Source organism: Myotis daubentonii, chromosome 10, assembly GCF_963259705.1.
Source record: "Myotis daubentonii chromosome 10, mMyoDau2.1, whole genome shotgun sequence".
Lineage (NCBI taxonomy): Eukaryota > Metazoa > Chordata > Mammalia > Chiroptera > Vespertilionidae > Myotis > Myotis daubentonii.
The window spans coordinates 25,661,860-25,677,909 of NC_081849.1; the positions used below are offsets into that span (position 1 = coordinate 25,661,860).

Below are 16,050 nucleotides of genomic sequence, written 5' to 3' on the forward strand. Positions count from 1 at the left end.
TGCTCAAAGAGAGAAAAGGTGCCTGACTTCTTTTAGAATCCTCTGTATCCTCATGCCCAGCAGAGAGAGGTAAATGCCGGTGGGAGGGAGGGGGAGGGGAGGATCAAAGGAGCAGAGGGCACCAGTTCAAAGTGTGCTCTGGAGCCCAGCTGCTTTGGATCGGAATCCCAGCTCCACAGCCGGTGTGTGTGTTTGTGTGTGTTGGGGGGGGGGGGGGGGAGAGACCGCCACAGAGGGTCTGCTGCTATTGCTTAGTGTCCTGACTGTTCAAAGTGCACTGTGTCACAGCTGGACCCCATCCAGGGTGACCTGGATCTTACAATCTTAACTGATGGGACCTTGTGAATGATGCACATAGCAGTCATGGCCCTCCCCCAAATGCACTGGTCACATGGGGAAGGCGCTTTGGGCTCTCCGCTGGGGCAGGCCATCCTGCCTCCCAGTGGGAGTTCCCTGCAGGGCCGCATCAGGCTTCTGGGAACAGCATTTGACCCAAGCCAGGCCAGCCTTGTGGACGTGCGGCTTTGCTGAGTGGCCAGGATTTGGAAACTCTGGCCAACTGACCTTGCTATGGGGGGAGGGAAAGACGGTCCTCAGAGAGAACGGCAGGCCGGCATCCCGGGTGGCTGGTCTCCACAGTGAAAGAGAATAGACTCTGCAGAGGGAGGTGGATGTCGGGGCTATTGCAGGGCAGGAGGGCAGTGGACAAGGGGTTTAGTGGGAAATGAAACATCCAGGAATATAGAACCCAAGTGGGAAGGAGATATTGAGGAGAGAACATCTGCTTCCAAAAGCAGACAGGTGAGGTGTGGGGTAAAAGACGAGGACAGACAGGCACCTGGACACCTGAACTGCTCTCGGGGTGACTCTCAGGCACAGAGGAAAGCTTGGGTGTGAGGTGGGGGGGCTCTCCTCCAGCCTCGGACAGGGAGGAAGACATCTTGGTCTCAGTGAGAAGAAAGGCCTAACAGTGGAGAATCTGAGAGGTGAATTTAGCAAACAAAGGAGAAGTCACTGACTGGGGTGGACTAAAGAAAGAAGGAAAGACACAGGGACAAAAAGGATGGCTTAGAATAGGTGGGATGTGTACTGTGGGAGTAAAAACACAGTTCTAAATAATACAGTCCCGGTTAGAAGTCACCAGGTGCTTATTAGGCACCATGGTAAAGGGCTTTCAATCCATGTCACTTAAGTCCCTTAATGATGCTGTGAGGTAGGTAAGATTTTAGAAACACACCTTGTAGATAGAGAACCTGCAGAGAGGATGGTAAGTCACTTGTCCAAGGTCACCAGCTAATTGGAGGTCCTGTATGTGAACCCAGATGAACTGGAGTCTGCACTCTTTTTATGTTTGTTTGTTTTTTTAATCCTCACCTGAGGATATTTTTCCATTGATTTTTAGGGAGAGTGGAAAAGAGAGGGAAAGACAGAGAGAAACATCTACATGAGAGAAATACATCGATTGGTTGCCTCTTGCATAAGGCCCGATCAGGACCTGGGCCGGGGAGGAGCCTGCAACCAAGGTACTTGCCCTTGACTGGAATTGAACCCGGGACCTTTTGGTCTGTAGGCTGACGCTCTATCCATTGAGCATAACTGGCCAGGGCTGGAGTCTGCCCTCTTAACCACCATGCTTGACTTCCCCGGAGATGCTAGACTAAGAATTGATGGACAGAGCCCTTGCTGCACACTGAACCCACTTTCCCTGCCAGCTTGATGCTCCTTTCATGTGCTTTGGGCAATTGAAAGTTGCCCTTCAGCCTTCTTCTCCAGGCTGCTCGCTGTTTGCCTGCCACTAAGAAGCAGCACTTGGAATATTACTGGGACTTTTAGGTTCTCCAGAACCTTTCAGGACTTCCATCCCAAAAGCGAAAGGTCAGACATGAGCATGGTTGTCTCCATGGTACCCCCGGGCTGCTCTAGTGGACCCATGGCAACAAGGGCGTCTGCCTAAAAGTGTCGGAAGTTAATTTACCAGGCCAGCTTCTCAGGGAGGACTTCATTACCTCCAGCCATTAAGCTAATGTTATGGACTTTTCCAGGGTGTCTGCACTGACATCGCTATTAACAGTGTTATTACTCCCATTAGCGGCAGGCTAGGAGAGCTGGTACAGGCTTAAATTATTCACCGACTCCCCAACTTTGAAGTTCTTATTTCCAAGAGCAATCAGTAGGTCTGAAAAATGCCTTTGATTCAATTATGAAGAGAGGAAAAATAAGGCTGCTTTCAGGCCAAACAACACCTGGGCTGACCAAATAGAGCTCCAGACCTCTCTTTCAGAGGTACAAAGAAACCTGGCCGGGGGACCTCAAGACAAGTTCTACTGGCATGACTTGCGGCTCCCCAAGTTCACATGGCTGAATCCTGCCACGCTCCTGGGAGCCCCAAATGAATATTTATCATTTCCCCCAGATTTAGGTCTCTAGGGCAGCCACCTATAACTTACACTTTGCAACATCCCATCCTAACCTCTCGGTGCCTTGGTTTTATCATCTGTAAAATGGCGACAAAACAGTACCTACCTACGAGGGTTCTTGTAAGGCTTGAAAGATTAAGCAAGTACAGCATTGAGAACAGGGCATAGCTCATACATAAGGAGCCCACAATAAGTGTTAGTTAGTATTATTATCCCATCTCTTCTCTTTTTCTCATCCAACCCCACCAATCTTTTCCCAGACTTGGCCACGGGGCAAACCAAAGACAGAAAGACAGTGGATAGCTATAGCAGTTTCCTTCTTAATGAGGGAGAAGGAGCCCCAAAGCTCAGGAGGGAGGGAAGGGAGAGAGGGTGGGCTGGGCTGTAGATTTGCCTTCTTGCCAGCTGCCACAGGGTATCAGGAACTCAGCTCTCAGTGGAAAGACAAGTTTAGGTCAGTGCCAGGGATGCTTTGACATTTCTACTATCCCTTAGTGCCCATGATGGTGGAGGCTGTAAATGTCCAAGAGCACAGGCAATTGACCTTGGATGTGACAGGATAATGGGAAGGAGGGGATGGATTTCTTCTGAGGTCCATGGGGTCTGTCAGGGGAACGGCCTGCTGCTCTTCCAGGACCGATTTCTCATTAGCCAGGCGAGAGCGAGGACATGTGTAGAGGGTAACTCATGGTTCTTGGGGCCAGCTTAGATGTCACTTTCAACAGGACTCCCGAAATATTCCCTTCAGTTCCGCTGTGGGAGCACCCTGAAGGTCAGGGAAGATGCAGAGTAACCTATTTTCCAGGCGTGACAAAAATGTCATAAGGATGCAAAAAGTGCATGCTATCTATGACTTTGAGTTTTCAGATATTCATCCCTGCCACCACCATTGTCACCCCACCCCACACACAGACCCACAGATGACGTGCAAAAAGCAGGCCCCAAGAGGACACCGGGCCCCCAGAATTGGAGTCTGGCCCTGCCAACCTTCTCTTATCTCCCTTCCTCATTCCACTTTCTCTGCATAGTCTTTCCAGCCCCAGTTCAAAGGTGCGACAAGCCCTTGGGGACAATGGCCCTGGTCCCTCGGAGGAGCTATTATTCAAGTCAGTGGTTCCAATGAGATTATCCTCTCTAATGAAGCAGCTGCCTCCACCCTCCCCTAAGCCCGAACTTGCACTGCCGGGGAATTCCCAGCCAAGTGGAAAATTAGAAGGGCAAGGGACGGAGAAGGAAGAGGGTGAGGAGAGGGAAAGAAGTGGTGATTAAGTTCTCCAGAAATTGATTCCTAAATACAGTCATAGAGATATTAACTCCCAGTGCTGCCGACCAAGCAAGTGAATTTCAATTTGGAAACAGGGCTCTCTGTGAGTCCAGCCTGGGCCACCCCCTCACCCCATCCTCTGGCATGGGTCCACCAGTCTGGCTTACCAGAACCTGCTCCTTGCTTCTCCCCACAGGTGGCCCCTAAACCTTAGCATTTCATGTTGGTCAGGGCCTATGCAGAAAGTTGGCCATTGGTGAGTCGGTGTTTAGACTATGAGGTGTTTGAGCTTCATAGAAAAGTTAAGAGGACTTGGAACATTTACTCAAGTAGGAGATCCCAGGGCTCTTTGGTCATTGTCTCCACCTCTGGGAACCCTGATGAGGAAGGAGACCAGGTTTCCTAAGATCACCATCTTTGCTCTCCTCAGGAACTCCCACAGAAACAGGACGGGCATCTGCGCACTCAGAGGAGGCGGACCAGATAGTGAAGGGAACCTTTCTAGGCAGATGGGTGTATAGGAGGTTTCTTATATGAAGGGTGTGGACCAGGTGAGTCCCTTCAATGCCATGATTCTAGAATCCAGTGACTGATTACACGATTTCAACCTAACTATTTAGTTTGTTCCTGGATAAACCCCCAAACACGAAGACCACAATTAGATTATAATTTTCCCTCTGTCATCGGCTGCTGGCAAGTGACCTCACCACCCTTTACCTTCTCTAAAGATCCAAAGCCAGATCAGCAGATGCTGGGGTCACCTGCCTCCGGGGCCTCGTTTAATGGGTGAGGTCACTACAGCAGGAGGAGGGCACAGGCCCTCACAGGAACCAGCAGGTGCAGGAGGCCAGTGGAGGCCCAATAGAACTTATCTCTGCTTATGTAGCAACCAGGTAGCCCTGTCCCACCCCCATGGTGGACTCTGCCCTGGGTCCCAGGTTGAACAGAGTCGTGCCTTGGCTTCCTTTTAGCCACTCCTCAAATGAATGACCCATTGAACACAACCTCAGGCAGTAGTAACAGGGACCTGGAGAGGTTCTTTCTTTCTGAGAAGAGAAATTAGTTTCCAAAAGAGAAAGTGGAGTGGGGCTGCTTCTCTCTTTGTCAGTAGGTAGTGCTATTCAAACCTGTTTATTTCTACTAAGGATGAGGGGTGGTTAGGAGAGAAGAGGTAGAGAGAAGAGCAGGAGTGGAGGGACAGAGAGAGACAGAGGGCAGAGGAGCAGGAGAAAGCAAAGGCACATCATAGTTGATCCATTCTCTTCATAGTCCAGTTGGTAATAAGGAGGATGCTGTCTATTATTTGTGACGCATCCATAAACTCCTCTGACTGACTCTGATAAACTTTCACACTACACTGTATCCAACAGCCTGGAGCTCTCATGTGAGTTAAAGTCACCAGGTCCTCATGCTTCGTGCAGGGGACACTCTGCTCTGTGCAAGGTGGGCCACCCACTTGATGCCGTCCAGGATGGCATGACTGGGCAGGGAATGCGAATGCTGGCACATGACTGTGCGTATCTGCACTTGGAGCCTCATTGGTAGCCCAGCCCTTCAGGCTGTCCCCGGGGAGCCCAGTCTTTAGACTGGGAGGGACATTCAGAGCCTGCAACGATGGCAGGGCTTTCCTAGCTCCTTTGAGAAGACGGACTTTTGACTTACCATCATTGGCCATGAAAGCATGTGTTACATGTATATGGGGAGGAGGGGGAGCAGGCAGTGGTGAAGAGAGAAAAAGCAAGTTTCCTTAACCCATACTGTGTAGCTATTGAGTCACAGAGAGCAGAATCCTAATATACTAGCACCTAGTCTGGGACTCTCCTCTGGATCAGGGAAGAGTTTGCTGGGCAGGCCTGGATCCTAACAACCCCTCATGATTGTGTGGTCATTCTGCCAACAGCCTTGGAGAGGCCACTGACTTGGCAGGTTAGTGTTCAGTAGCCCTGGGACACCAGGCTCTGGGGTATGCTAAGAAGCAGCTGGGAAGGATTTGCATTTTAGAATCAGTTTGTACTTTATGAAGGGGACATTCAGCCATGGTTGTGGGATAAGCTGTTCTCCTTGCACTTCCCCAGGTGGCTGATGAGCAGCCACACGCAGGGCCACTGAAGATGGCCTAAGTGGCATGGCTGGCTGGAGTTGTCCAGGCAGAAGGCTTCATAGCTGTGAGTTTGTCCCAGACAGCCAGCCACAGCCCTTGGTTCTGGGGAGGACAGTGAGGGAGGAGGCCCTGGGATCTGACCCACAGGCTCTGCTTACACAGTCATTGAAGTCGGGGCTACCTACAGGCACTGTGATGGGCCTGCATGAACATTTTCTCCCTTAATTTTCATACCACGGCTGTACCATGGCTCTTTCATTGCCATTTTATAGTTGAGGAAACTGAACCCAGACTGGGTTTTTCCACAGACAGGTTCTTAGTTTTAACCCATCCTCTGCTCTGGGTAGCAGCACTTTTCATCCCCTCCCCTTTCCTTCTCCCACCTTCCCTTCCCCTCCCCTCCCTTCCCTTCTATTTCCTTCACTCCATGTTGGCAGAAACTACCCTATATAATAAAACCCCAATATGCAAATCGACTAAAGTATGGAACGACCGATCACTATAACATGCACTGACCACCAGGGGGCAGATGCTCAATGCAGAAGCTGCCCCATGGTGGTCAGTGGGCTCCCACAGGGGAAGCGCCACTCAGCCAGAAGCTGGGCTCACGCCTGGCGAGCACAGCAGCGGTGGCGGGAGCTTCTCCCACCTCCTTGGCAGCGCTAAGGACCCCTTGGGGGATCCCAGACTGCGAGAGGGTGCAGGCCAGGCTGAGGGACCCCTCCCCCCCCACCCAATGCACCCAATGCACAAATGTTGTGCACCAGGCTTCTTAGTATAAAGAATAAAAGGAATGAATCCTGAACAGGAACCTGTGCCAACCATCCAGGGAGGGCATTCTTCCAACAGAAGAAATCTGCAAAGAGGAAAGGTCACCAGGGGGCAAGGGAGAGACTTTATAAAAGCCGATCCTATCTTCCCCTGTTGATGTCTTGGGTTACATGAGCCTCCCAGGAGTGACGTTGAGGACCCTTCTTCAGAAAGGTAACGTCTGGGCCAATCGATGTGGCTGGGTCTGCCGTGGATCCCGTTACCTGCTGGTCTGAGATAGGCTTCTTGGCCTGGGCCTGGGAGGGGAAGATAAAGAGGGGCTGGGAACCGCCAAGCCTGGTGGTTGGAGGGAAGGTTCCAGGCCCAGGACAGGTGAAGGCAAGCTGAGCCGTTGGCTTTCCTTTACCTTCATCCAAGTCAGAACACGTAGGTTTAGGCCCAAGATCAATGCCCAGGGAATTAAGGCTCAAAATTCATGGACAAATAAATACCAACACTGTTGAAGCTATCATTGCCATTAGACACCAGTAAGCCGGAGGCACTGTGAGAACGGCCGCAGGGTGACCCTGTGTGCTGCCGGGGCTGGCAGGCCAGCTCTTGAAGACAATTGGGACAGAGTAACCGGAGGGAGGGTTTCAATTACACGAGCATTTCTTAAGCCTGTTTAGTCTGTAACCCACCTGTGCCCTTGTAGTACAAACAGCTCTTTCAGCCATGACAGCCACCTGCTAGCAGGGGCTCCGCCTTGAACTGTGCATGCTCTAGTGCTCGCCTCTATTCCTGTCACTGTCTTTCTGTCTCTGTCTCTCTCCCTCTCTTTCTCACTCCTCTTACACACACACACACACACACACACACACACACACACACACACACACCTTCTGTCTTTCCCTTCCCACAGAGTTCCCACCCTCCTATTCCTACAACCATGGGGAAAGCTGGCAAAAGTGGCAGCTGTCTTGTGACCTAAAGGAGCCCTCTTCTTTATGGTGCTCTGTGCCCTGGTTTTCCTGACAGGCATGTTCCCTGGGCTCTGCATCACTCAGCACAGGGTCTCGTCCATGACGTGGGCCTACCAAACGTGCTGATGCTAGTACAGACGGCAACCCTCTCCCCCATCCCGAGAGCCAGGGCAGAGGTGGTCTCACATAGTCCTGGTACAGAGGGGGCAGGGGCAGTGTGAGAGGCCTGTGGACAGGTCTGTGGTATGGCCACAGCACTCCCATGATGAGAAAACCCCTGCATTTTCACCACGCCCCCTTCCTAGCAAAGTGAGGTGTCCAGAGTAAGTGTCTGCAGGCTCTCTGGTCCTCCCGACCTCCTGCACCTGCTCTGCTGGCCGCAGCCTCTCTCCCCTCCTGCTCGGCCCATGTCCTCATGCACCTCTCCCACCCAGGACTGTCCAGTTGGCATCCATTTAAAATAAAAGACAGCATATCAGCAGAGGCAATGGCTTTGACCTAAACCTAAGAAGTAGGAAAGAAAGGCCCATTGGGAAGATAGGGAAGGAGCAGGAGAGAACATTCTGGAGGAAGGAAATACATATCTCTATGGGGTATGGATTACCTGAGTTTTTGCATCTGTCAAAACTTTTCAAATTGTGCACTTAGGACCCGTGCGTGGGTCACACTCTATAAATTTAAACATTATACCCTGATTGCAAGCATCCCAGAAGAGCCAGGGACCTACTCTTCCCCAGCCCTGAGGCCAGGGCTTCTCCTTGGCCATTCACTCTGCTAGGGAGGCCGGATGGATGTGCTGAGCACCACGGTGGGTGGGTGGCCTTGGCCTAGAGGTGCCGTGAGCTGCATCCTCCCAGGGGTGTGGGGCTTTAGCAGATATGTCAGCTCAGCCGCCACACCAGGGTCTTCACACAACCTGAGGCCCGAGGTCACAGAGAGCACCTAGGCCCGCAGGAGCTTTCACAAGATCCTTTATGACCTCCGTTGAGCCTCACACCACCGTCACTGTGAGACAGACGGTGCTTCCTCTCTATAAACTGTGTCTGACACAGTCGGTCCTCATCATCTGTGGATTCCGTACTTGTGAATTTGCCTACTTGCTAACATTTGTTATAATCCTCCTATCAATACTGCAGCCTTTTCAAGGTCACTCCCAAACATGAGCAGAGCAGAGGAAAATCTGAGTGGCCACCAGCAGACGCCCCCAGCAGAGGTTCAACAAAGCCACCCTGCTGCCCTCTTGTTTCAGCTCTCAGTATAAATGTCTTATTTTGTGGCCTATTTAGTGTCATGTTTTTCACATTTTTGTGCCTTTTCTTGGTGATTCTGCTATTTAAAATGGCCCCCAAGTATCATGGTGAAGTGCTGCCCAGTGGTCCTAAGTGGGAGAAGGCTGGGATGTGTCTTATGGAAAAAATAAACACTTCCATCAGGCCCAGACTATAATGCTGTTGGCTGTGACTTCAAGGTTAATGTATATTAAATAAGGTGTCTTTAAACAGAAACATACATAAAATATGGGTATGTACTGATGGGCTGACAAAAATGCTGGGACTGACCGGAGGCTCATAGGAACCTAGCTTTGTGTTTCTCCTAGGAGCGATGATGGTTCAGTATTCAGGGATTGGGTGTTCGAGGTGACTGTATAGAATACCAGGAGCCATGCGAATCGGCTATTCTTATCCAAAGCCCCATAGCATGTCTGCACAAAGCGAGGCTGCATTGCACTGATTTCTATGACAGTCCTCCCTCCAGAGTCCAGCACGACTTTCACAAAGTTGTTCCCACAGTGGCATTTGCAGGGAGAGGGGGGAGCACCCCTGCAGCAGCGCTGAGTAACAGGCATGGAAAAAGCACTGCCCAGCCTCCGCCTTCTGGGCGCCTGTGCTCCACAAGGGCTGTCCTGACGTACACCTGGATAAGGCATGCCGCCAGGTTAACGGAGGTGAGAGGAAGGCAGCAGGAGCATCTACCACCAGAGGAGGGCAGTCGGAGGCTGGGAGACTGCTGGGGAGGAAAGGATGCAATTAAAGCAGAGCCATCTGGACAAACAATGGGGGTCAACCAAGGTCATACGAGGCAGGGCCCCCAGGAGCTCTCAGTTCGTCCCCAACTGTGTCAAGATTCCTGTCCCACCCTCACCTTGCATGTCACACTCTCTACAGTTTCCAGTGTCCTTCCACCCGCATGATCTCATCAGATTCTCCTCAGACTCAGGGAGGTGGGCAGGTCAGGAATCATCATCACCAATCCACAGATGAGGAGCTGGGATGCTGCCCCAGGTGCTGCACAGCTGGGATGGGGGTGGGAGCAAGGGGATGGACTTTGGACTTGGTGGAAGATGCCCAAAGTTCCTGCCCATGGCTGTTTTCTTGAAGCCACGATGACAGCAGTCATGCTGGCTTCCCAGTGCAGGCTGATGGCCTCGTTCATGAACTGTCCCGACTTTGCCTTGTCCCCAGCCCACCTGTTTCCTATCACTTGACAGGAGGCAGGTATTATGTTAGTAAAGGGGAAGCTGAGGCCATGTAGAAAGTAGTTCCTGGTATCTCCTCCCCTCGTTCCTGTTTAAACTCAGGTCAGGGGATGGGAGGATGGACGGTGGGCAGCTCAGTGCCGTGTGGGGCTTGCCACGTCAACGGGCAGGATCAAAGCTGACACGGAGACCTGCTTTTGGGTCCCCTAGGCATAGGGCATCAGAGAGGGGCCAGCTCTTCTGATTGCCCTTGAACAGTGCCAGATGTGAGTGCCCGTGCCAGCAGCAGCTGAGCCAGCCTCGGCCAAGCAGAAGGCCAGCTGGCCTACGGTCCCGAGGAAGCAATGGGCCTGGAGCCCGGTCCCTTTCTGAGAGGCCTCACTGTGTGGGACAAAGAAAATGACCTCCCTTCTGCCTTAGGAAGTGTCATCTAGGCCAGCGGTCACCAACTTTTTGGACCTCACGGACCACCAGTGGGCCACCGGTTGGCGACCGCTGAGCTAGGCATTCTCTTGGGTTGTCAGAACTGATGTGAATTCTCAGTGCAATCCCTTCCATCCTCTGCCATGAGCCACTCTGGGCTCCACTGCTCCCGGTTACTGTAAACTCTGTGTACACTTCGGCACCAGGTTCCGATCGGCTCTGAGTTATGTGTATTCCAGTGCACGTCAGTTGTCTCCATTTTTCCCTGCCACACCACACCCGAGGGATTTCAGAGCTTCTCTTACTGGTAAAGTGCTCAAGGGCTCATTATGCCCAAGACTCACCCAGCGATGAGTGTGCCTGTGTCCTTGGAGAGGATGTGTTAGAATTTAGGGGGGTGTTTCCAACTTTCAAAGGAACTCCTGGGTGGGGGCAGGATCCTGTCCTGATATTCATAAAGTTGCAAATGGCTAAGTGCAACTAATGAAGCAGGAAGGCTAAAGTCCTTTTCCTTAGTTTATGGCACTTATGTCCAACTCACAGAGCATCAGGTTTCAAGTGCTGACTAGAAACCTGGGGTTCCAACGGCAACAGTTTGACTGGGACCCGACTCCATCAGAGTGGGGCCCACCTATCGTTGGCTTCTCCAGTCAGTGATGCCAAGGGCCTTTGGATCCCATAAGAAAGGCCTTCAATCTCCCCACATGTCTGGGTTGGCTGTCTGTCCCCTGCATCCCATACTCATTTCATGTACCAGGTTAGCCTTTGCCTCCACCGCATACCTTTGCCCTCTTCCCACTTTTACAGAATAAAATGGAATCAGCACTAAAGATGTACAAGGGCAGAGTGCCCGGCCTTGGGACAGGGCTTCACTGTGACCCCAGGCCCAGGTGCTCTGGCGGCCAGGTGAGTGCTGACGACAAAGGGAACCACACACTTGAGCTGAACCAGAAGAGCCTCAAGCACCAGAAGATTCAGGGGGTGGGTATCAAAGAATCTGCGAGGTGGATGTGAATCATTACATGGACAGGATGGATGCAGCGCATGACTGAATGGCCCCTGAGGAAAAGGCCCAATGCCTTTCCCCTGCCGTTTAGTCCTGGAATGTCAACCTAGAGTCAAGTCACAGTCAGAAATGTCCGCACCTCCATCCAGCCCTCCAGCTTCATTCCATAGCCTGACCCGTCACCATTCCCACACTGCCAGTTCTATAGGTCTTACGGGAATTTGGCAATTTAAAGTGAAATCAGAACAAAGGAAAGAAGATAAAATTCTCAAATGATACAAGGAACAAAGAATCAGCAAAGACAGGGAGAGAAGAGAGACGGAAAGGAAGGAGTGGTGACAGAGAAGATGAGGAAGAGATGAGCTGCGGGAGGGGGGCGGCGGGAGGAAGCTGCAGGCGGTACTCACGTGTTGTGGAGCACACACCAGCCGCAGTGGGGGTCACCCGAGCCAAGGCACTCACTGCAGCTCCGATACTGACCACACGACTCCACGGGCACTCTGGTGAGCTGGGACAGGACAACAAGCGAGAGAGTGGTCAAGGTTTTGCAGGACACTCAGTTGTTCCCCAGAAAGAGGCTGCAGTCTACCAGGTGTATCACCTAAAACAGTACAGGGGCATGAAGGGTCCAGAGCCCCAGAACCGAAAGGGACCTTGCGTGACCATATTTGAGCAGGTGGCCGTGTAAGTGCCCAAGGGAGATAGCCACCTGTTATTTTCTTAGAAATCTCTGGGAATCAACTGCATACAGGTCAGATTAAATTGTTATATAATATACTTATATAGTGTACATTTACATTTCCTCACCACCGAAACCCCAAAATATCTCTACAAACATCCAGTTCATCATATGTTTCTTATCAACGTCATGAACTCAAATGTTTATTCTTTCTCCAGTCTTGTATCTCTATTGCCACAAAGTATTTTGCCTTTTTCTCACACTCCTCCTTCATAATTTTTGTGGTTCCAGGGCTCTTGAACCCACCACCAAGACCTTCACTTTCTCCGTGCCTTTTTTTAAAAAGATTTTTACTGATTTCAGAGAGGAAGGGACAGGGAGAGAGAGAGATAGAAATAGCAATGATGAGAGAAAATCATTGATCGGCTGCCTCCTGCATGCCCCTACACTGAGGATAGAGCCCTCAACCTGGGCATGTGCCCTGATCAGGAATCGAACTGTGACCTCCTGGTTCATAGGTCTACGCTCAACCACTGAGCCACACCAGCTGGGCTCTCCATGCCTTTGAACAAGGTGCAATAAACTCGCTCTGTAGCTATTACCTGCCTACTCTCTTTTTCTCATAATGCTGGCCAACTGGCTCCGAGAGCTTTTCAGTTTTCACTCTGGTGCTTTTAAAGAGCAGCTGCTGCTCTTTCTCCTCTTACCCACACCTTTTCGTGATTAGAGGCTTCCTCTCCAACTCCAAAACTTTACATTCGCTTTCACCAGCCGCTCGTTACTGTAAACGTTCCAGGTGACACGGCTGCTGAGCCCAAACACCTCCATTGCCAGCGTGCTCCCCGGGATCTGCTTCCTTTCTTTGTCCTCCGATGTAGCTTTCCTGGAATCCCTTTGACACGACTCCTCAGGGCCCGATACATAGAAGGCACTTAATACCAATCCACAAGAGTAAATGGAATTTTATTTATTTATTTATTTTTATATATAGCCTTGGCCTTAATTCTCCATTTTGCCAGTTTCTTCTTTACAAAACTTTTTTTTTTTAAAAAAATCATCCTTTTCCATTTGGGATACGTTTTTATCACAATGATTTCTTGCCTAATCTTTTGGCTTAAACTAAGAGAATGTGATGTGGTCATCTTTTAAAATTTCTTTCCATGAGACAACAGGCCCTGAGCAGTATACCCCGCTGACCTGACTGCACCTCCGTGCATGCCGAGCAAATGCGGAGTCTGCGTTCTCCCTGCTGCCTTGCATAGAAGCATCTGCCTCCGCAAAATTATGTACCGCTTGGCAGGGGCGACTTGTAACTCTTGCACAGCGAACTGGCACCAGAGCCTGCCCAGGCTCGAAACTCCCTTTGGGATTTAATTAATAATGAATTCTAAATCCCACATGATCTCGTTTTCCTTTCTCCCCTAATTTTCCTTTTCCCTTTATATACCTTCTGTTTTGTTTTATTTCTCTCAAGTACACACTGAGCATTCTTAACGACCACACTGCGTTTTCACTTCTTCCAAGTTACCTTTTAGTTTCCTGTTTCCAGTTTTATTGCTTTGCCCTTGGCCTTGGGGGCCCTTTCTCCACATTCTCAGATGTCTTTTTTTGCACATTGGGGATTTTATCTTTCCTTTTATTACCACTTATGTGATCAGCATGAGCCATGCCTCGCCTCTACCTACAGACACCCTTGCCATTTGTGTAATTAATCCTGACAATCAGTTTCTTACAAATTACCCCGCTGACTCTACACACAGCCAGGAACTCACCCTCTTCCCGTTGCCCCCTTAATTTCTTCCCATACCTCTTGGAAAGGCATCTACGTGCTGGTCATAGAAGCAAATAAATAATGGTTCCCAGCCCAAAGTACCTGGACTCATAGGAATTTGTGAATGGTAATGAGGTCCACAAGCTATTTTCAATATTTCCAAAAGCCTAATGGAAATTGAATTGTTGCTGTTTTCTGTTTGTATGCAAACCCAATGATGTATGGGCTATATTAAGAATAGGAAATATATTATTACTTAATACAGTCACTTTGTTTAGTAGGCAAAAATCTTTCAAAACATGATGCCTGGAGGGGAAAAAGGTAATAAAAGGGGCCATAGATGGTGAAAGTTGGTAACATAAGTACATAATAATATTTTCATCTGTTCCAGCTGCTTGTCTAGCACTCCATTTTTTTGCCTGGTCTTAAAGAGAAAATCATGACTTGTTCAATCGAAAGCATTTTCTTGGTCTAAACTTAATTAATATCCTCCCCCGTTTCTCCCACGAACTTATTCTATAATTTGTCTTGGATGGCTGTGCCGTGGGGTTCCGGGGTGTGCGACACAAAGAGCCAGCTGCTTGGCCAACCTGACATTCTCATGCCTTTGCATTCAGCTTTCTAAAAATATCTTGCAACTGGTGTTTAATACTGTCAATATCTGAAATTGTAAAGTCCTTTCTCTCTGGATTTTGAGCAAGAGTGATTTTCGCTTGGTTGGAAAGAGTGCGAAAGCCTGCAGAGCTAGGTTCAAATTCTGGCTTCACCCTAGTCTGGCAATGAGATCCTGTTGTCTCTGAATCTCAATTTTTCTCATCTTTAAACATGGAGATAAAAATCCCCCCTTAATTCATAGAGTTTTGCGAAGCACAGGTCAGTGACCCAACAGGTATGAAGTTTTGTACCGGATCAAGCATGTTACAAGTGATTATTGCTGTTATCTGTGTCATGAATACCCATTCTGCATGACACTGCCACTTTACCTCTCTCCCACATCACAGAAGATTGCTCTGACAGTCTTCCTAGCCTCATGAATTCAGTCAGGAGTTGAGTAGGTATGGAAAAAGTTTTCTTCTTTTATATCTTGAACACATCATTTCTTCTTTGAACTGTGGTATCTGCCCCTACATTGTCCATTGCTTCATCTCTGGGATGGAACTCTGGGGTTATCCCCGCTTCCTGGACTAATTTAAGTGCTTTTATTGGCTACTGTAACAGTTAAGCATCATTCTTTGCTTTCCATCTAGGTGGACCCCTGTGCAGTTTCAATGAAACTTAACTTTCTTTAACCTTTACTTTTAGGATCTTTCTATGTTTTTGGCCATTTTTTATTACTCTGCTGAACTCTAGTGAGGTTTTTTTCATTTTTTTTAAAGCATGGATGCTAAAACTGGGGGAGCCAACAGAGTTCTGAAAGACCAAGTAGAAAGGTCACTATTATTTGAGAACTCGATGCCAGCCCCTCACCTTTCCTGGACTTTCCTGAAGAAGGCTAGGCCCAGGGAAATCTCCAAAGTCACGTTTTCATTGTTGCATTGTCTCACTCCCCACTTCACAGGCAATTCTGAAAACCAGCAGAAAACGTCCTGACACTTTTGAAAACTAGATTTTGTCCACCATCTATCTCGGTGCAGTTCTGTACCCTAATGGCTCTGGTTACTGGCCGTTGCTCCTAAGCTTCACAGGTGGCCAGGTGGCTCCCGAGCCATCTTTCTCTCTCCCCAGATACCTAGGTTCTCTACCCACACCGAACACCACGCAAAGCCTCCTCTTCTATCCCCCATCCCTGGCTCCTCTCCTGACCCTGGAACACAAACCACTCCAGATGCAGACACACACGATTAATTAAAACCACCCCACGCTGATTAAAGTCTTAAGCTACAATGCCAGGCATGCTAATTAACTGAGCGAGGGAATTCAAACCACAGGAAGAGGTGAGAAAAGAAAGTCATGGAGGGGGGCTTCTGCCTGGAGAGCGAATCAGATGGCCATGCGACTGAGCTATCCTCGTGATGGATGGTCTCAGAGACCACAAAAGACTGAGGTCTGCCCCCTGGCCATGGATCCAGGAGAAGAATTGACGAATGTGGCCGCAATAGCTGCTTCTAGGACAGGAGCCTCACCACCCCTCAGACCTTTCCTGTGGCCTACACTGTGCTGGGGAGAAGGAGGCTCCTGGG

The 16,050-nt window shown here is 49.8% G+C and overlaps 1 protein-coding gene across 1 annotated transcript in view; it reads right to left on the reverse strand.

Moving 5' to 3' along the window:
- PLXNA4 (plexin A4) overlaps positions 1 to 16,050 on the reverse strand; it is a 416,580-nt gene that overhangs the window by 90,761 nt on the left and 309,769 nt on the right. Inside the window, exon 5 of the mRNA XM_059711811.1 lies at positions 11,828 to 11,928. Within this exon, the coding sequence (XP_059567794.1) occupies positions 11,828 to 11,928 (101 nt within the window). The remainder of the gene's footprint in view (positions 1 to 11,827; positions 11,929 to 16,050) is intronic.